This window comes from Cygnus olor, chromosome 1 (genome assembly GCF_009769625.2).
Source record: "Cygnus olor isolate bCygOlo1 chromosome 1, bCygOlo1.pri.v2, whole genome shotgun sequence".
Classification (NCBI taxonomy): Eukaryota; Metazoa; Chordata; class Aves; order Anseriformes; family Anatidae; genus Cygnus; species Cygnus olor.
In genome coordinates, this window is record NC_049169.1 from 184579872 (window position 1) to 184602963 (window position 23092).

The 23092-nt window shown below is 36.9% G+C and overlaps 1 protein-coding gene across 10 annotated transcripts in view; it reads right to left on the reverse strand.

Annotated features, from left to right (window-relative positions):
• Positions 1-23092, reverse strand: part of NBEA (neurobeachin) — a 514211-nt gene that overhangs the window by 246723 nt on the left and 244396 nt on the right. For all 10 annotated transcript variants that reach the window (XM_040543716.1, XM_040543666.1, XM_040543691.1 and 7 more), the window contains one exon: positions 10238-10302. In XM_040543716.1, the coding sequence (XP_040399650.1) occupies positions 10238-10302 (65 nt within the window). The remainder of the gene's footprint in view (positions 1-10237; positions 10303-23092) is intronic.

Sequence of the window (23092 nt, forward strand, 5' to 3'; positions counted from 1 at the left end):
CTTCTGATATTCCATCTGTCCCTACTTTACTAGGCTAAATAATGCAGCTCTCTTTAACTTTTCTTTTATGCCAGAATATTTAGTAAAAATTGTCTTTTGGGGTTTACTCATCTCAGAGACTGATTTCACCTTTCCTCACTGTGCATAGCCCAGACTGGCAGCATTATTATAGACAAATTCTCAGCATTATTTACATAGTAACAGTAATGCTGCAGTATCTCAATGGTAATATCTTTTCTGATGCAAATCTAGAATAGTATTTTCCTTTTGCTTATCCCTATATTCTACAATTTTCTACAAGAAAATTTCTATGATAGACTGGTCTTTTACCTCTTCAGACATTTCCAAAAGATAAACCAATTCTCTAGCATATATGCTCAAGAACAAAACTTCATGTTTCATACTGTTACATTATATAATATGTAAATCTTATAATAATGCTGTTATACAATATCATTATTAATACAGGTCTGAAACCCATCAAATATATCAATATATATATATTATTTCAGTCATCTGCCCAACTATGTTTCCCATTCACAGATTTTTATGGAGCACTCCTTTTCAGATAAAATTCTATTCTCTGCATCTTTCCCAAACCATCCTACGACACTGGAGTGACCAATTCACATAATGAGGAGCTTGAGGTACAAAAAATGCATATGCACTTGCTAAATAGAGGGGAAAATCTTAAATTTGAGAGCAATACCACTTTTACTCTTCTTTGGAAATAAAACATATTCTTTAGTGACACTTCCTTATCACTGACAATTGAACATTTCTTGTGACTGAATCATACCCAATGTTCTTATTAACTCTTGTAAATCTTCATCCTATACAAGGTTTTTTGAGAGTGGCTAATAGATGGACATCAGTCCATGCTGATGTTGAGATAGAGATGAATTTGGCCCTTTAGTCTTGCTTATTAATCCCCGTACAAGTAGTCCTCCCACGGGGCTAAGGAGCTGTCTGAGAAGTGTCACCACAGACTTGCTGTACTTTTTATAATGTTTCCTAGTCATTTGTGATTGACCAAACCAGAATTGGTCTAGAAAAGGTTTTGGCTTTATCCATTTATTCAGTTGTACCACTGAAACTCCTACCAAAATTGAAGCCAAATGTGTTGCCCTGTCCTTCCTCAGATGAGCTGATCTCAGTCAGGAACTGATAATCAGCAAAACTTTTATCCTTTGAGCTGCAATTCTTACAGGATAAGGTAAAGATGAAACAGTAACTTGGTAACTTATGGTTTCTTTTTATCAAGGCAAACTTGATTTCTATTAATGCCAACAAATTTATGAACCACGGTTAAAGCTCCCTTATTAGGAAATGGGTTTGATTTGTTTTTAGACTGAATCAAATGATTTCCAGTAAAGAATCCACCAGCAAAGTAGTCTGAGGTCATTTATGACTCAAATCCTGGTACTCTTCTATAGGGAAGGAGTTTTCTGTACAGATGGGTGTGAAATTTCTAGCTGAACATATGGAAAATGGAAATAAAAACTAGAATTTAGATATGCCAATGCTGAAAAATAAGCATGATGGGGCTGCAATATCTGTAAGAATGCAAGTACCGAGCAGGCTTTCCCTCACCTAAAAACTGAAGAATCTCAGATTTATGGCAGAGAGCACACTGAGTGAGGGAACATCTCAGGACATGCTGATTCATAAACATGAGTTATTTGCAAATGTTGTTTAGGAGTATGCAAGAAGTTATTTAAATTCATGTAGTTTGCTTTCCGTAATTGTGTCCTCAGTAAGGTTACTTTAGAAGTCTAGAGCACTTACAGTTTAAAGCAAATTGTGAAAAAGTATGTGTAAACAATTAGATGTCCAGTGTTTCAGACACTTTAAACACTTTAAACACTTTTAAAAAGGCTGGACTGGGGAGTTCCACATTCTAAGAAGTCACTCAGGTAAATAATAAGAGCCTGGGACAATATCTTTTGGATTTTTGGAAACAGAGACTGTGCTAAGACTATACCCAACTGTCCAAACTGTCCCAAACTGTCTTGGAAACATGCAGAAACTGTAACATGCTTGCAAACAGATTTAAATTTTAATTGGGATACGTTGTGACAAATAGAGCTATTTTTACACCTATCGAAAATGCCAGATGAAAACTTGTATTTCGTTATTCTAAGCTGACTCTTATCTTGCAGTCAGTTATTCCTAGTAATCTCACACACAGAGAAAGAGGGCTCTTAGCTGTTATACTGCTAGATAAAACAATTGTGCTTATGTTACTCAATCTTTCTTTCGTTTGAGATAAACTAAAAAAGCAGATCAGTCCCAAGCAGTAACTTTCAAAACAGATTACAAAATGAGCATTTGTTATAATTTAGCTAAGGTCTTGCTTCCTCTACTCATTCCTGAAGTTCTGCCAACTCACATGTCCAGGGAAACAGATGTTTCTCTGACTTACTTTCATCAGATGCCCACAGCTTAATTTTTCCAAGAAGCAGCCTGGAAATATGCCACTTTTCACCAAACACAGTTGTTTTGACAATTATTACTCTTAAAGGAATTCATAAGAAATGAAACCTATCATTGAACTTGGTACCTGTAATAGGATTCATATACTAGCCTGACTTGAACAGTTTGAAGTTCTACAAGATGAGGTGCTGCTGTAAATACTTTGAAAGTAAATTCCCATAAAATTTAGAAGGTAATGTCTGGCACAGAGACCCGATTCTTGCAAAAGGGGAATGATGAAGAATTTACTAGAGAAAAGTTTGAAAGTACAACATGCAAAGACCAGCTACTGCTCTACAACATGAACACACTGGCAAGATAAACTTTATGGAGAGTAACCATTAATGTTTCAGAAATTCTACAGAACCAGTAAGAGTCATTGTCACTCAGAGTTGACTAAAAAGAATCTAATCCGCTCCTGAAAAAGACTTTCTATTTTGCGTAAGAATTTTTTAAATCAAGATGAAACTGTCTCTTCAAAACAGAGATCATTTAGTAAACATCCCAAAACAACAGCTACAACTGAGATGGCCTGCAACTCAGAATCAGCCTCAGCTTTGAGATATGACCTGATCAAGGAAGACTAGAAGGCTAGAAGTTGCTTCAAAAACTGAAACAGGTCTAACTGAACCTACTATACTGAACATATGAGTGAATAAATGGTATTCATAACAGTGTATGGTTTGTCCAACACATACTGACTACTAGTCTGGAGGCAGGCAAGGACATCTGTAGCAAAGAATGTGAAATTATATAAAAAGTGAATCTAACAGGGAGCTCAAGCTCATGCCTCAGCTGGCGCAGAAATACAAACATTCAGTGCCTAATTTTATGTAAGTATCTATGACAGGAATCTTCTACTGATGGAAGAAAACATTTACGATGAAGTTCCATAAAACAGCCATTCACAGTTAATAAAGGATTCCTCCAATCAGAAGTTACTCTTGGTGAGGCTAACAGTGCAGCAACAGAATTTGGCTACATCTGTCAAAGAGAAAACGATCAACACCTTTTTTCATATTTACATAGTGTACCTCAGTGCTATTTTCTGCCTGGATTTGCATACATTGGATTTTGCATATGAGACTGGATTCCTTTGCGAACTGTTCTGTTAGCCCTCAGCTATATAGTAACCATGATGCCTGAAGACCATGTTATCTTGCATTTCTAGATGATTCAGATGAGCTCCCTGTCCTGACCTCAAGGTTTCCATGATTAAGATCACTGTCAAGACAGAAGCCAGGAACCCCATCTTTTCTGCCTGTGAGCTTGGACTCAAACTAAATGAGCTCTTCAAGGTGTATTTAGGTAACCAGCTGCAAATGCAAGTCATAAATCAAAAATGATTGATGTGGTGCAAATGGCACCACAGGTATACCTTTGAACACTGGGCTTGAGCATTTAAGAGTTGCAGACAGTGAACTCAATTACCACAAACCAAACTTAACAGAACTGCCAAACTGCAACAAAAGATGTCCAAAAGAAAGTTTTCTGCAGTTACCCAACAATCCTAATTGAGGTGACATGGAAAGAATGCAGTACAAGTCTTTGTTAATCTTTTTTCAGGATTTAATTGGTAATTCATCTACATTTAAATAAACGCAAATTTCCAGTCTTTTCAAACATTCTGCCACTCTTTCCAGGAAATTGGTGAAAACTCTTAACACTACAGGGTTTAAAAGAAAAAGGTTTCCTGTGTATTTTAAGTATGTCTTGAGGTCCAGGTAGGTCAATATGTAAAAGTGTGTGTTTTCATGGCAACAGGCAGAAATCAGATTTAGGTAGAGATGAAATTACAAAAATAAAGCTTATAATTTTAAATCTGAGAAGAAATACAGTCTCACGTTTCCTCAAATTTCTGTTATGATCAGACTACTCCTGCTATTAAAAAAGAGGAAATTTTGAGAAGAAAAGAAAAAAAGGAAAGGAAATGATTTAGATGAAAGCACAAGGTCATCCCTTAACAGATTAGTGTTGTGAAAATATAAAGGGTGAAGAAAATGTAAGTGGAATGAGGATAGAAATCCATACCTGGAAGACTAATTGATAATGATCTGTAGCATCTATCTCTGAGACAGGCTAGACCCCTGAGATACTCCATTTGCCAAAGGCATAAAGATAATGTACAACCAATTAACCGCAATCCTTGGAACCCAATCCCATAGCCAGTTTTCTACATATTTAGTTGTCCACCCATACAGACTGTAGCATTCTAACTCTGATACCTGAGTACTGTGGGAGACAGTATGGAAGCCTAGCTAATGACAAGATAATGATGTCCACTGCTCTCTGCATGTTCACAGATCTAGTTCTTTCATCATAGAAGACAAACAGGTGGGTCAGGAATGGTCTAGCTTTCGTAAATCCAAGTTGACTTTTCTCAATCGTTTTCTCCTTCGTATGGTCAGAAATGTTCCAAAAGGATGTGCTCCATGATTTTCCAAGGGATAGAAGAGAAGCTGACAAGCTTACAGTTCTTTGTCTTTTTTGGACTATTTTGAAGATGGTTGCAACATTTGCATTTCTCGAGGCATCACTGATCTTCCCCAATTTCCTTGACCTTTCAGAGATGATAGTGAGATCCCTCGCAAGAACTCTCTTTACCACTGGACAGCTTCTCTAAAGGAATCCTTGACTCAGTCCTCATGCACTACTTGTAGTTCTCCTTGAACCATTTCACTAAACACAGAGGCTTGGTGAAGACTAAGGCAAGTAAGGCATTGAGCACCTCAGCCTTATCTGTCACTAAATCATCCACTCCATTCAACAACAGACCATGTTTTCCTTGGTCAGCCTTTTACTAATAATGAAGTGGCAGAATCACTTACTGCCCTTAATACCTTTTAGATGTCTCATTTCCAGTTGAGCCTTGACCTTCCTGACATCATTCCTTACATGCCCCAGCAATGTTTCTAAATTCTTCCTTTCTAGCCTGTCCCTACGTCCACTTCCTGAATAATTTTGATGGGTATGCTCTTTGCTGGGTTAAAAACTGGCTGGATGGCTGGGCCCAGAGCATGGTGCTGAATGGAGTTAAATTCAGCTGTTGACTGTTCACAAGTGATATTCCCCAGGGGTCGGTGTTGGGGCCCATCCTCTTTAATATCTTTATGGATGATTTGTATGAGGGAATTGAGTGCACCCTTGTTTGCAGACTATACCAGGTTGTGGGGAACTTTCCATCTGCTGGAGGGTAGGAAGGCCCTGCAGAGGGACCCAGACAGGTTGGATCGATGGGCAGAGGCCAATGGGATGAGGTTCAACATGGCTAAGTGCCGGGTCCCACTCTGGTCATAACAACCCTATGCAACGCTACAGGCTTGGAGAAGAGTGGCTAGAAAGCTGTGCAGAGGAAAAGGATCTGAGGGTGTTGGTCGATGCTTGTCTGAACATCGAGCCAGCAGTGTTCCCCAGGTGGCCAAGAAGGCCAACGGCATCCTGAATATCAGGAATAGCGTAACCAGCAGGACCAGGGAGGTGATCGTCCCCCTGTACTCAGCTCTGGTGAGGTCACACCTCAAATACTGTGTTCAGTTTTGGGCCCCTCACTACAAGAAGGACATCGAGGCCCTGGAACATGCCCAGAGAAGGGCTACAAAGCTGGTGAAGGGTCTGGAACAAGTCCTATGAGGAGTGGCTGAGGGAACTGGGATTGTTGAATCTGGAGAAGAGGAGGCTCAGGGGAGACCTTATTGTTCTCTACAAACCTGAAAGGAAGGTGTGGGGAGCTGGGGGTTGGCCTCTTCTTGCAGGTAACTAGTGATAGGACAGGAGGGAATGGCCTCAAGTTGCACCAGGGGAGGTTCAGGTTGGAAATTAGGGGAAATTTCCTCTCAGAAAGAGTGGTTAGGCATTGGAACGGGTTGCTCAGGGAGGTGTTGGCATCACTGTCCCTGGGGTGTTCAAGGAAAGGTTGGACGTGGTGCTTAGGGACATGGTTTAGTGGGTGACATTGGTGGTAGGGGGATGGTTGGACCGGATGATCTTGGAGGTCTTTTCCAACCTTAATGATTCTATGATAATTTCTTTTTGCATCAGAATTCTATTACATGTTATTTGGCTAGCCAAATCAGTCTCAATACATTTTTATTTTATTTTTATTATTTTTTGAGTATTAGGATGTTCTTGTACTTGGACACTTGGACAATATGTACTTAAAATCCTGAGACCTTTCTGGAACACCCTTGATCTCCAGATCTGCCTCCCATAGGATCCTATCCATTTCCTGAATAAGCTAAGATCTGCACTTATCAAGTTTTTACTCTGCTACTCTCCATCCTCATTTTCCTCAGTATTTTGAACTCTGTTATTTCACAGTCAATATAGCCCAAGCTGACATTAATTACATCCAAACACAATTCCTGCTTGTTAGTGAATAGCAGATCCAGCTGTGTGTCACTTTAGTTGGTTCATCTTGTATCAAGAAGTTATACCCAACATCCTCCAGAAATCTTCTTGACTCTATGCATCCCACTTGTTATACTTCCAGCAGATCTCTGGAAGCTTAAAGACCTACACAACAACTAGGGTTTGTGATTCAGGTACTTCCTGAATTATTTAAAGATGCTTCTTCATTTCCCTTGTACTGAATGGGTGGCCTGTAACAACCTCACACCGTGATGTCACCCTTACTAGCCTCTTCTCTCATCCTGTCCTGCAAGTTATCAGTCAGACTGTCCTCTGTCCCATTGAAAAGCTCCATACATTTTACCTGCCTACACAGAAGGAAACACTCTTTCCTTGCTTTCTGTCTGTCCTTCCTGAGGAACCCATATCTGTCCATCACAGCACTTCTGTAATGTTATCCCAGGTTATCCTACCAAATCTCATTCATTCTAGTGATGCCATAGTTTTGTTATTGCATGTGGAGTAATTCCTCCTTCTTGTTTCCTAGGCTGTATGCATTTGTATACATATTTGAGGTGTTTCCTATTTTATCTCTTGTTCTTGTCCCCCTGCATCCTTTTTCTTTTGACCTTGTCCATCACCAGTCCACTTAAACTTGGGTTATAATGTCCCTCCCATATCATTCCTCGTTAAACAAACTGTTTCTATGTCCCCTATACAGCTGACATTGCAGATGCATCCAGCTCATAATTTAAGAAACCTACTTATGTGTATACCCTAATGTAAATCTAAAATCCTAATTAAACTGCTATCAGTGAAGCTCTTGACATGTGTGATACCCTCAACATCACATATTCATAGCATGAGACTGATTAAAAAGAAGCATAAAGTTAAAGATGATAAGCAGGATGTCTCTAAAACTTTTTTTAAATCTATATTACAGACAGTGCTATTCTACACTCTGAAATTAAATATCTTTGCAGATATTTTTGAAAGCATTAATTTAAATCTATAGTCAGATACTCTTGTTACTAACAACTGTTAACTTGACAGGCAATCAAGAACAAATTCAGAATTAATCTAGAAAGCTCTATCAGAGTGTTTATATTCTCAATTCTACAAATATGTTTCATTCAGACGTTCCTAGTAAAACATTATCTAAAACAAATAAAACCAGAAACGAACACAATAAATTTAAATTGAAAACACAAGTTATTAAAGTGGCAGGAAAATAGATGTTAATTTTTATTATTATTTTTACTATAGCTACATCGAAATATTATGTTTCAGAACATTTCTAATAAAGACAAAGACCAGAAAGGCACTCAAATGATTTACCGCACAAACTAAAGTTAGGTACTCAGAAAATCACCTTGTGATACCATGCATATATTTGAACAGACAGACATCTAACTGAAGATATTAAAAATTATGATCCCCTGCATTACACCTTTTTTTTTCCTTCACCCTCAAATGAAAAAGCTTGCTCAAAACTGTTGATTTATTACCCAGGTCTCTCAAAATCTAACCCAGAAAGTCCTTCAAAGTATTCTTAGTCTTCATTTTGCTTTTAATAATTTAAAATTCAATCATTATTGCACAGTAATTATATGCAATTTTACATCCCATTAACCCTGCTTTGTTTTAATTATAAAGATCCTTTGTTAGATTCTTTTAAATGATCCAGTTTATAATTTCAGGTTATCCTAGGGAGCACTTTAATTCAGCTGCACATTCATCAACTGTTTATGTCCTGTTAATTGTTGACAACTGCACAATTGCATTCCCTAGCTATGATTGATGAATTGCATTCACAAGTTTAGCTATTAAGTAGAATAAATATTTATAACAATTTTCAGTTAAAAGACTGTTATCTTTGTCCCCAAAAGGATAAATTAAAAATGGATGGGCTGATTGCAAAGAAGAGCATTCTAGTAATATGCACACACTTGTTCTAAGACATGTTTATGACAAAAGTATATAGAGGAACATGTGTCTAAGGGCAGTTTCATTAGACATTCCTTTGACTGTATTTAAGTAGCAGTTCTTCAATATTATTTTATTTTGAAAAGGGTCCACTGATATCTTAATACCTAATTGCTAAAAATATGCAGATATGGGATTTGTTCAGAATTAACGTTTTATCAATAGTGAGCATGCAATAATGTCTGATCTCACTAGTCAGGTTGAGAAATAAAAAGGATCAAAATGGCATTCTACACTATTATCCAAAAAACATAAACTTAATATAATTGTTCAGTCTATTACGTATAATATTTACTGCATAAGGTGCAGTACATAACTCACTCAGGTGAGCCCTATTACAGTGTAAACTCAAATAGGTGCTTCATAGCAATAAAAAATTTCCAATGAAGAGACTACACTGCTAACTGTTATAATTGTAGTGTAACTTCAGTACCTGCATGGAATCTAAGAAAATTTACACCAACCAAAAACTGGGTATAAAGGCACATGTTCCTGATTTCCAGATTGTAATGTTCTATCTATTCTCTAACGCTTTCTACTTTTCCTCTGAAATGAATGCATGGCTTAGCCACTGAAATATCAGCTAGACAAAAAGTATCCTATAATACAGAGATTTGATACTTTACTACTGGCAATTATGCGCTGTCTTTGGGGAAAACAAAAACAATAAAACACATTAAAAAAATCTCTTCAACAGGCATATTGCTATAGACTTTTTTCAAGTGCAGTTATCAAAACATCTAGATTTAAGTGAATTTAATTTACTGGCCAATAGAAATGACACACATTACACAAGTGGCTGCATTTGTCTTTGGCATTCCATTACCAGCTAGGCCATAGAGTCCCCATTTCCCCATTGCTGCCCAGCTGGCTGACTGGATATTGACAAACATTGCACAGAGTAGAAGATATAAACAGATACGGCATTAAAATTACTTGAGGATTGATAATAACTTGCAAAGCAAGGTAGCTCTTATAAATGTGGTGTCTTACATGCTTTCCAGGACTAAAATTGGACCCAAAATTTTAGATAAAATCCTTGTGAACTGACAGTATAAAGATGTGCATCTGTACAATAAATGCTGTGCTTCTAAAACAGATGGAGCAGCAGATGGGTTTACAGATCAGGCTTCCTGGACTGTCTGGGTAAAGCAACCTTGCTGCTCAGGAAAATGGTGGTTCAATTCTCAAACAAACCCAAACAACTATATGGGGTCTCTATTTCCTTCTGCCAATGAAAAAATAAATAAAATAGAATTTATATATACTTCTAAGTTAAATATTTGCAATGTAAAGTATCTATACAATAAATCTGTTAATTATAATGGCCTTTTCACAATCTTTTTTGGAACAGATGGTGAGGAAGTATTATCACCCAATGGAATAAATGCAAAATAACTACTTTTTCAAAAGCTTTAAAATTAATTACCTTCCTTCATTGATGAGCTCAATAAATGCAAGTCCTGCATTCTTCTGAATAGAATTTTGCCATTCCTAAGAAGATAAAATATAACATGATCAAAACCCAAGGACTTTAAATCACATTTCTGAAACTGACCCTGATGACCTCCTAAGAAGCTTGAATTTTGTAATTTTGTCTGGATTTCTTAATCTAATGCTGCTCTTTTTTTTTTTTTCTTTCTCTTCTTCTTCTCTTTTTTCTTTTTTTTGTTTTTTTTTTTTTTTTTTTCCCCTCCCTTACAAAGGATGACCTGATCATGTAAAAACTGTAATTATTCTAATTTTCAAATAAAGTTTAGCTGATCATATTTCTGTGTTACGCTCAGCAATATTTAGCTTCCTTGTCTTGAAAACACACACACCAAAATAAACAAATCTTGTTTCTTCCATTCACAGTTGCCTAATGAACATATTAGATGCAACAAAGTATGGCAGCATCATCTTCTTCACTTCACTGTTACCCCTTGTACATTTCATGTAAGGCAGGGAATAATCTATATACCATCCAGCCACCTTGAGTTCAGTCTCTGTTTTTTTTTCCCCCCTTATGTCCGTAAACAAAATCAGTAGATAATAATAATCTGAAACTTAAATTTTATTTATTTATTTATTTACTTTTAACATGGTTTTACAAGATAAACTTTTGAAACCATTTAAAATTTAAACCATTTAATAGAATATTAATAATAATAATTTTTACCTCGTATACCACTTGACTAAAGACAAATTCTTAATGCAACATAAACAGATTTATGTCATAAACACACTGCCTCTATCCCCTCAACCGTCTTTGGTTCTTGAACTAAAAAAAAATAAATATCAAGCTACCTCTTCAAAAAGTAAAGATAACTTTCTTTTGGGATAATTCCTTAGAACTTTTATTTAAACATTTCCTTTTCATTATACAGAAAAAATCAAAATACATCAGCTGGATTACAGTTCAGAGAGAAATCATCTAGTCTAAGACTTATTATAAACAGTAACAGGTAGAGAGAGTTAGATTTGCAGAGCTATTCTGCTTTACTTTCCTTTTTTCCAGGAATAAAAACAGGCAGAATTTCCCAAGTTTTGCCTCCTGACATGGGCAGGAAAACAGTTTTGCACAGAATGAGGAAATTTTCTCAAAGAACTGTTGGGAAAAGAGCCACTAATCATGCTTTTTACTGTGAAAATTCACTTATTTGACCAACTTAAGCATTTTAAAAACAAAACAAATCATAATAAACAATTCTTCTGCTCCTGATAGGCTCTGTAGAAGAAAGTTGCTAAAATACCCAATGAGTATATCCATTACTGAGCAAGCAAGTTTCAGTTACGGAATACAAGTATCAACATTCAAGCCACTAGCTTTTGGGCTGGAAAACCATTGTAAAGATCCTTTTTTCAATGGAGTTCATTTTGTTCTTTTCCAAAACCAGTGACTGAAGCAAGTCTAGTGATCTAGTTTTGAAAGAAATTAAGTCCTTGGTATAGTACAAAGTCTATCTGAGAAACTAATAGGGAAAGGATTCAATTGCTTTAATATAGGCACCTAGTGATTTTTAAGTCATTTGTTTATCCTGTCTACCTGTGTCCGCAAAAGGCTAAGACATATTTGCAAGTCTTTTGTAGATATTCCTGTTCAATGTCTTAATACTGCACGAAATTTAAACCACCTACTTTTCATTGGTGAGATGTCTCAAGTACTTAAAATGCCACCAGATCTAGCAAACAAATCTCTCCCTACATCTTCATAGATGGAAAATCTCATTGGTTCATGATGAAAGCGTATGAAGCCTACCCGCATATCTATCAAAACTAATGGAAACGTAACAATGCAGAAATACAAAGAAACCAGGATTTGTAGTTCATGCATTGCTTCACTGTAAATTTGCCATATAGTCCAAGCCTTCATTAATCCACCAATAAGAAATAACAAAACTAAAAGATATTTTAAGAACTGAAATTAAGACTTCGAACTATTTGCTCAAAGAATGTGAAAAAGTTTTTTTATATTATCTGAGTTTCCACAGAAAATCTTTCTCACCCTCGAGATGCAAGAAGCAGAAAGACATGCATACACCAAATGTAATGGATGCAGTGACCACTGGACAATTTATGCTACAGGCAAATAGAGGCATAGCATACACATTTGGTTATTAGCAACTTAGTGCTTAAATAACTACACTACATCTCAGGTGTAGTTCATATCATGAATCTTCTGGGCCTTCAGACAAGAGCTGGGAGACTTTTCTGTGCATCACAACTGCTGATACTAACTACATGATGAAGACTGCCAAAATCTTTTACCATATAATTTTTTCTATACAAGAAGAATGTGTTTCCCTTTCCATTGGAAAAAGGGTCTTGCTTCATAGGGCAGTGCAGATGACTGGAGCACCTCCCTATGAAGAAAGGCTAAGATAGCTGGGGCTGCTGAGCCTAAAGAAGCTAGCTCTGGGGTGACCTCGTTGTGGCTTTGCAGTACTTAAAGGAGACTTATAAAAAGTTGGAGAGTGACTCTTTGCTCAATCAGATAATGACAGGACAAGGGGAGTGGTTTTAAACTAAAAGAGGTGAGATTTAGATTAGAGGTTAAGAGGTAATTCTTCACTCAGAGAGTGGTGAGGCACTGGAACAGGTTGCCCAGAGAGGTTGTGGATGCCCCATCCCTGGAGGTGTGCAAGACCAGGCAGGATGAGGCCTAAGCAACCTGCCAGGGTGGCATCCCTGCCTATGGCAGGGGAGTTGAAACTAGATCTTTAAGGTCCCTTTCAACCCAAGCCATTCTATGACTAAAATACCGCCAGCACTGCACCACTCCCCAAACAAGGTATTCCTCTTGATCATGGGCATTGTATAGAAGACTCAGTGATAAGGCATGTTTAGAGACTAACAGACTCAGTATTCTAGGATGACAGCACTTCTACATAATAAAACAGAAAGAGGATATGAAATTTCTTTTTTTAACATTATTGCTGTTGAAAAAAAAAACACACAAAAATTCAAAACTTGTCTTCATTCACAATAACTAAACAATGTAACTTATCACATTCAATTAAATTACTGTCCAATCTCTCTGTATTCTAAATATTTATATTATGTAAACTTATATTGAAGACATCAAAAATGCACTACATGATTAGGATACTGGCACCTTTCTCCCATCAGACCTAACTTGTCCTTCTCCTCTCTTCTGATATTGTTGCTTGAAAAGCAATAATTTTCTGCATCCAGAAAGTGCCAGTACACATTCCCTGACGATGGTTCAGAGTGAATACAGTTAGGAAAGAGTATTTTGTGCACAAGTTGAGAGGAAATGAAAAACAAAACAAAACAAAACAAAAAACAGCTGAGATGATGGTAAAAGGTGAAAATTTCTAGATAATGAACCATATCACAGTATAGATACTACATGAAATTCAGGCCCTTTTTTTTCTTTCAAAATAGGATGTATATTTTATTATTTTCTGATATTGTTACTTTTTTTTTTTTTTTAACTTTTGAGTGCATTTTCCTCAACCTGCTCCTTCTACAGATCTCTAGTACACATTTCTACAATCTCCTACAATCGCTAGTACAACAACAATAATAATAATAAAAAAATATAAAATAACAACAACAACAAAATTGAATTTTTGAAATTCGGCTCCAATAAAAATTGAAAAAAAAGAATTTATTTTTTTTCAGTTTATATTCTTTCCAAATCAGCCTCTGCTTACAATCAACTTTTTTGATTTTTACTCATGACAACTAGAAAATTTATTTTACAAAAACTATTGTGAAATATTTAAAATTAATAATAAATAATTATTTAATTAATCATTAATATATTAATTATATATTATTATAAAATTATATATTTGTATAATTATGTTAATTATGTATTATATTAATTTATTATTAATTATATATTAATAAATTAAATAATAAATCTGATGCACTCTATTTTCATAAAAAAGGAATAGTGATTTTAAGAGTTTTCATAATCTATGTGACAATTCTGACCATTTCCAATTTTTTAGTGGGTTTACATGGCAAGGTTTGGTAGCAGGGGCCACAGGGTGGCTTTTGTGAGAAGGATCTAGAAGCTGCCCCATGTTTGGTAAGGGCCCCCCACTGCTGACCAGAGCTGAGCCAACAGGTGATGTTGTTTTGCGCCTCTGTTAGAGCATATTTAAGACAGGGAAAAAAAAAATGCTGCGCCACATACAGCAGCTGGGAGAGTGAGAGGAGTGAGGAACAGCCTTGCAGGCGCCAAGGTCAGTGAAGAAGGAGGGGGAGAGGTGCTCCAGGCGCCGGAGCAGAAGTCCCCTGCAGCCTGTGGTGAGGACCATGGTGAAGCAGGCTGTCCCCCTGCAGCCCATGGAGTACCACGGTGGAGCAGGGTTCCACCCTGCAGCCCGTGGAGGAGACCACAGTGGAGCAAGTGAACCTGCATCAACAGAGGCCGCGGCCTGTGGAAGACCCCTGCTGGAGCAGATTGCGGGCCGGACCTATAGCCCACGGAGAGGAGACCACACAGGAGCAGGTGACCTGGCAGGAGGTGCTGCCCGTGGGGGATCCAGGTTGGAGCAGTTTGCTCCTGAGGGATGGACCCCGTGGTACGGACTCATATCTGGAGCAGTTCTTGAAGAGCTGCTGCCTGTGGGCAGCCCACGCCGCATCAGTTCACAAGGACTGCATCCCGTGGGAGGGACCCCACAGCACAGGGGACAAGAGTGACCGAGAAGGAGCAGCGGAGAAGAAGCACTATAGACTGAACATAACCACCTATTCCCCTGTTCCCCTGTGCTGCTCGGGGGGAGGAGGTGGAAGAGGGCAGATGGAGGGGAAGGTGCTTTTGGTTTCTTTCCTTTGTTTCTCACTTCTCTAGCTTGTTAGTAATAGGTATAAATCTTACTATCTCCCTACGCTGAGTCTGTTTTGCCTGTCACGATAATTACTGTGCGATCTCCTCATCCTTATCTCAACCCTTGAGCCCTTTTCATTGTATTTTCTCCCCGTTCCTCTTTGTGGAGGGGGAGTGAGAGAGCGGTTGTGGTGGAGCTCGGCCGCCCACCTGAGTAAAACCACCAAAAATTTCTGTAAGGAAGTCTAAAATTCCTTCAGAATTGTCTCAACAAATTGCACTTACTGACTAGACAGATACCCTGTCTAATAATCATTCAACAACTCCTTCCACTATAGGAGCCACAATCTCAATTTCAGTTTCTCTGGACTTCTCTCTTCTCCATGTACTGAATTAATCAGAAGGTTTGTTGGTTTTTTTTTTTTTTTTTGTCATATTGAATATTTATTGAATTTTCTAGTCTAAGATATTAATAACCCACTTGATATCTCAGTTCTTCAATTACTGTATTTTAATCATTACTTCTTGACAGATGCAATTTTGTTATATCAATTCTCTTCTTTCTGGACACTTTTATATGTCTGGACAAAAGTCTTGCATAGAGCTGTACAAGTGCTACCTTTTATAAGGATATGGAACTGGAAAGCTTATAAAAATGTGTTTGCAATTCACAACATGCATGTAATTTACCTTGGGTTTGAACTCCATGTTTTGATGTTTCCTCTTAAGATCGCTGATAACTTGCTTTACGTCATTTAAGTAGAAATATTCAAAGGAAACATTATAAGATTGAAGGAAATGTTTCTTTATTACAGAAAAACATGCCCATTAAAAGTAGGTATGAGCAGAAAATGATTTAAAGATATAGCCGCATAAATTTTTGAGCACATTGTGTAGTTTTTAATAACATAGGATCCTTCCTTCCATTCTTAGAAGAGTTGAGCTATAGAGATCAGAGGCCAAAAGACGTCCATTACTGTTTGGAATGAGAATCAGATCTAAGAATTTTATTGCTTTTATTCTTCTGCCATACTAACATATATACTGTTATAGATTATAAATAAAATGTATTTTGGTCTACTCTTTCAAGTAAATTTGGAAATAATTTTAGAATTTTATACAGGTCATCATTTTAAAAAGTGACTATTTCCCACAAAAAGATGCTGCATAATGACAGACAACATTCTTCCTGAAGGCAAATCTGCAAGTATTGGAATCCATTAGGCTTCTTGCCAAATCTCAGAAAAGAAAAGGAATGTGAAGCTTTCACAACACAATTTATGTGAATATGACTTTAACAATGCAGCAAAGGTAATAGAAAGTTTTAGATTTCACTTTCAAAACTCATTTTCCTTTTATATTCTTGACTTAGAGTAATGTATGTTAACTCCCTTTTTTTTTTTTTTTTCTCTTGGAGCACACAGACCCATTGCCCTTCAGATCACCTGTGGTAATTGCCCAATTTATCTTGAAAATGAAGTCAAACATTCCCAGAGGAACATTTCATTGGTATCTTAGAAAAAAGAAAAAAAAAATCCCCAACTGTAAAAACAGTTACATTATCCAAACAGCATTAGAGAAATGGCCAAATTTATTCAGATGTTACAGTAGTAACCTTAATTGCCTTGTAGAAATCCTACATATCTCTAAAACAGACAGAAGATGTATACATTAGAAGATGCACTCATCTCCAGAATTTCTAGAGTTTACTTCTTGACTGGAAAAATAGTTTTTTTAAGACATTTTAAAATTATTATTAGCAACTTGTGTTGCTATGGATAATCATGTTAAAAGCCAGTCACTATTCTTTGATGTTGAAGGTGAGTAACTAATTTGAAATTTTGCAAAACACAGCAGTAAAGAGAAGACTTTCTAATGTACAGAAAACTGCTCCTTACTTTCTCTCCATCATACATAAAATGAAAGCCAACTAACTATGTATCAATAATGATGGGCTCCAATAATGAGGTCTTGCACCCGTTCTCAGCCCTTAAAGAAATACCAGATGGCTCTTTCTGACCCTCTAGGTGTTTTCCTCTGATCTACCCAAGGTCCTTCTCAATTGTAGATAAATTAATAGAGAAGTCAAGGGAAGACACCTTAACATACAGGGATATGAGGAAAATAATTCATACAGTTTTCTGATCCATCCTGTTTTGCCATGGATCTAGAAAAAGTTCAGATCAGCATCTTACTCACGTCTAATAAATGTACTTCTTGACTTCTATTTATTTATTTTTTTTTTCCCTGACAAAAAATATTCTCATATGAACAGGAGAGAGAAATCACCAGAGCTTTCATGAGTCAGGTGTAAATGAGATATGGAAGAGATCCTGCTTGTTACTGATGGAAAAACACTGAATTAGCTTTCTGAGTGTACAGGTATCTGGAAAGACACCTCACAGAATAATCAAGAAAATAAGATTTCCCTACTACTTGGAAAGAATACTTTGATGATTTCCATTTGAAAGTTAGATTATCAGAAGCAGATGGCCAAGAGATGAAGACTGAGATTGGGTTGAAAGACATTCCCCACATGGACAAGGAATTAATGGGAGTAAATTCCCTGACACTCCTTTAGCTTAAAAAGACAACACAGAAGGATAAACTTTTGGACAACTTCCGGAAATCTATGAAGCAAGTGAGAAACTCCAAGAGAAAAAAAAAAATTAAATCACTTAACTTGTGGAACCTGTGTATAGAGATATACATAGACACCCTTCCCTTCAGCAAATTTTAATTCAGACTTTTGCAGTGATATGATACGCAGCATCTGTCTTCTCCTAGTTGCATGGGTACAAATCAGAATCATAGAATATCCCGAGTTGGAAGGGACCCATAAGGATCATCAAGTCCAACTCCTGCACCGCACAGGTCTACCCAAAATTTTAGACCATGTGACTAAGTGCACAGTCCAATCGCTTTTTAAATTCAGACAGGCTTGGTGCAGTGACTACTTCACTGGGGAGCCTGCTCCAGTGTGCGACCACCCTCTCGGTGAAGAACCTCTTCCTGATGTCCAGCCTAAACTTCCCCTGCCTCAGTTTAACACCGTTCCCGCGGGTCCTATCACTAGTGATTACGGAGAATAGGTCACCTGCCTCTCCACTCCCCCTCGCAAGGAAGTTGTAGACTGTGATGAGGTCTCTCCTCAGCCTCCTCTTTTCCAGGCTGAACAGGCCCAGTGACCTCAGCCGCGCCTCATATGTCTTCCCCTCTAGGCCCTTCACCATCTTTGTCACCCTCCTCTGGACACTCTCCAACAATTTAATGTCCTTTTTGTACTGTGGTGCCCAGAACTGCACACAGTACTCAAGGTGAGGCCGCACCAGCGCAGAGTAGAGCGGGACAATCACTTCCCTCGACGACCGATAGCGATGCCGTGCTTGATGCACCCCAGGATATGGTTGGCCCTCCTGGCTGCCAGGGCACACTGCTGGCTCATATTCAACTTGCTGTCAACCACAACCCCCAGATCCCTCTCTGCAGGGCTGCTTTCCAGCGTCTCGTCGCCCAGTCTGTACGTATAGCCAGGGTTGCCCCATCCCAGGTGCAGGACCCGGCACTTGCTTTTGTTAAACTTCATGTGGTTGGTGATCGCCCAGCTCTCCAATCTGTCCAGATCTCTCTGCAAGGCCTTTCCACTCTCATCCAAGTCCACAACTCCTCCAAGTTTGGTATCATCGGCAAATTTGCTCAAAACACCTTCTAGTCCTACATCCAAATCATTTATAAAAACATTGAAGAGGACTGGCCCTAAAATGGAGCCTTGAGGGACCCCACTAGTGACCATGCGCCAACCAGATGTGGCCCCATTTACCACAACCCTTTGAGCCCTGCCCATCAGCCAATTGCTCACCCATCGTAAAATGTTTTTGTTAAGTTGTATGCTGGACATTTTGTCCAGTAAGATCCTATGGGAAACCGTGTCAAAAGCTTTGCTGAAGTCCAAAAAGATCACATCGGCTGGTTTCCCTTGATTGACTAGATGGGTGATCTTATCATAAAAGGAAATCAAATTTTTTTGATACAGAGACAATGAATATTCTAACAGGATGAATGGGTAAACATGGCCAGAGGTGGAACAGTCAACTTGTTTCATGGTTAGGAAAAAAATAAAAAAGTTAGAAAAATACACCTCTGTAGGAATTTTCATAACCAGCCTTAATTTCACCATTCAAATTGTGTTGCACATAACCTAAGTAAATTAAGTTCTAGGTTCATCGTTCTTTAGATTTAAGAGAAGGAAGCATTATTTAACTTCTCTTCAGCCTTCCTACTAATGCTGGTGTGAAAAACGTGAGTAGCAAACACTTGTGCTACTGTCAAAGGTACTCTTAAAGAGTTATCAAACAAAAATTAAGGAGCATGAGATATGTAGAGATACCTTAGGAAGGAAAAAATGAGGAATAATAGGCATAAAAATCTAATATTGGCAAGAAGATTAAATAGATAAAAAATTAAATAAATGAAATCATAATGAAAATTAAAATGTTTGTAATAATGTATAAAATGTAAAAAATAGACATTCAAATATTGTAGTACAGAAAGAAAGGTTAACTGTCTTAAGATGGACACATGATAAGGTACCTGTTAGAGTGGTATTTGGTAAGAAGGAACTATACCACAGAGCCGTAGAATTCCTACTTTTCTAGAAAGAATTGAATAGAATATGTTTAGTATCAGGAAGCATGAGTTGTGCTTCTTTATATGAATCCCACACTTCAAGGCTTCTTCTGGTCAGCTATAGGGACCAGGAAAGGATTTCTGGTTTTGCTCAACTTCTGAGTTTCTGCGTTGGGCAGCTGCCAGTCTCTGAAGCCTAGGACATATACCATCCCTTGAGACAGGATGCACGTTTGGATCTCCTAGGGCATTTAGTACTGAATCTCTCCAGAGCCTGGTTTATAGATCTTGCTTTTTTTTTTTTTTTTCCTCCCTTCTCCTTGGAGAGGGATTAATTTCTTAATATTGCTTCAAATATTTTCTTGCCACTTAGGAGAATGGATAATGCATTCTTTTCCCCCCACCCTTTTTGCCACTTTATAGATGTGATTGCTGTAATGTATATAGTAGTATACAACCACTATGTTTTACATGTATCAAATCTCTGGAGAGCGTTTTATGGACTGTGCTGCACGGGAGAAGATCCTTCACAGATATTTTTTTTTATTAAGTATGTACTGACTGTCTTCCTGTGATATGGAGAGACAGACTGGAATCTATCCAAGCAGCTTCTGACTTTCCAGGTTAATAGACTAGACAATGTAGACAAACAACTCATTTACGAGGCTCACACTGTTAAACAAAGTTTGAAAGGCTTAGCTGAAGCCCGGTTTATCCAATAATTATGTACTGGGGTTTGTCAAATTGATATACTCTTGATATAGTTTGCTTTCTTTAAGACACTTTCAGTTGTATAATTTTTCATAAAAGCAAACTATTTACAGAATTTACCTACAGCTTAATTATAAGAAGAACTATGTGTTATCAATTATTTGAGAATCTCATAAAAGGTTTTAATTAAAAGCATTTATTGGTTATGTATGTCTTTTCCCTCCCCACTCCCAGATTTTCTAGTAAAATCCAATTTACAATGGATAGCATCTAAAAGAAAAAAAATTCCTCAACATAGGGATTTAGAAGCAGATTGTTTTCATTCTAGCCTTGATATTTCCTTTGGAGGCTCCTGAATTATTATCTTGATCAAATTTCTAACATAAGGGGAGGGGAAATCAATAGAATGAATGATGTTTTGAAAACTACTAAATCCTGAAATTAGTCAGATATTCTACATGTATTCTAGAACTGCAAGTGACAGCATTTTTTCCTAGAGAACCGTTTATACTATAACACTATGTTTTTAAAATGGTAAAGTCAAAATGTGTCTTAAATACTAAGAATATTTTCTGTTTAAGAAGATAAATTTCCCCTGTTAATAGGTAAGATCCAGAAAAATACAAGTGGCATGAGATGAGACTCCTCTGGGACAACACCACTCAGTTTCTGCAGAAGCTGCATCACCAAACAGAAACACTTGCAAGAGATCTGGAAGTAATTAGGAACTATTGTAGCATTTGGGATAAAATAAAAAAAATAAATTAAAATCAATGAAATCTAAATCTGATGCAACACAGAACTACACTGAAAAAAAATAAAATAATATATATATATATATATATATATTTAATTGTATGGTTTATTGAAGAAGTCTGCCACTCCAATAACACAGCAGTGACATACTCAACTAGGCTGAGGGAACAAAGGCCAGCTAATCAAGCACACATCTTGTCAAACATACCACATCTCTTCGTTTTATTTTAGAATAGCCAAAATTCTAATGAATATGCCTATTTTTATGAAAAGTGAAAATAATGACGTTTATTATCAATCATCGCTGCCCCCACCCCCACCCCACCCCCCCCCCAAAAAAAAAGCAAGTATTTGAATGTATGTTTGGATTATATAAAAAAAAACTTTCAAAGTAACCTAAATTTTAATCTAGAAGTAGGTAACACTAGGAAAAGCAAAACAAAACAAACAAAAAAAAACGGGTGCAGGGAAGCAAGTTACAGTAAAAGAGATATTCTGAAAATATTAAGAATAGCACTTTTTATTCTTCCCTAAACCCCAAAATGATGCACCATCCCTACAGGAGTTCCTTTAAAATTTAAAATGTATTTTTCACAGAAACTCTAAATTCCTTTGGGGGAAAGACTTGATTGCATATCCCTCAGAGTCTAAAAGGCTGCCCATATGAACTGAATTATCCATGACATGTACCTTCAGACATTTGTAATGTGATATTTCATGTAAATTTAGACCATACCTTGGACGTGAGCCGCTGGCAATGTTGATTTTATTCAGGAGCTCAGATAAGAAAAAAAACTCTGACATCCTTGCTAATCTGTAGTCGTTAACATGGAATTTCCAACATAAAGAGCATAAAAGCATCTAATTTGCTGTAGCAAATGAAAGGAAAACAAACTTTGTATTTCCCTTTCCTTTTCAATGTCTAAAGTTACTCTGTTCTGTGCAAACAAAATTGCACTTTTCAAAGGTTTTTGATATTACCATCTATCTTTTGAATGACACATTTCAAACTTCTCCAAATAATCTGTTGAATGTCATTCAATTTCAATATGAAGGATTTACCTGTGATAGGAAGAAAACTCCTAGTTACATTGGCAATATTTAAAAAAAAAAAAAAAAGCAGTACTTTACTCAATTTCCCATATGGAAAAGCTCAGGTAGCGCTACCTGTTTTTATATAGACGATTAGATGATTTAATCTCATTTTGCTGCGGACAACATTTCCTAGGTTCCTAATTCCAAATTCTGTTAGCTAGAGGCTGGATTACATTATATGTTTTATCTGCCACTCTCTTCTAGTCATGTTCTTAATTATGTCCTATTAGTATTTTAAAACATTTACCCCGTGTTTTCTTTCTACAAATAATTTTAAATAAATTAAATACAAAATTTTATGGAAATATTTTCATGTAGATGAGCAGAACTGCAGATTGTTTAGTACACCTATGAGATGTTCTGTGCAGACGCAGTGCTTTAGGTGAGCCACTACACCACTACAGCCCCCTGTTGACAAATGCCTATAGAAACATTTAGCATCACTCCACCAACAATCTTAGAGCAATAGCTTCTGAAGTAATTGTAACGAATAGGCATCAGGACAGAAAATTGTCCTTATATACAAGACAAGGAAACAACCCTAAAATATCAGCTAGGGTATAAGAATTAAAAGCTGTTATTTCCCCAAGTAAACGGATAGATAGAAAATAGCTCTCAAGCAAACATAGAAAATCAATAAATATTCAAAATTCCAAAATGATTAGGCTCTTTATATTGTATAAGATATACAATTAGGCTTATTTTTAACATAGTCAAATATTTTGAAATAAAAATTTGTATAGTCACAAAAACACAAATTGATTTAGGTGCATTTGTTACATAGCTTTACAAAGATGTCTTAAA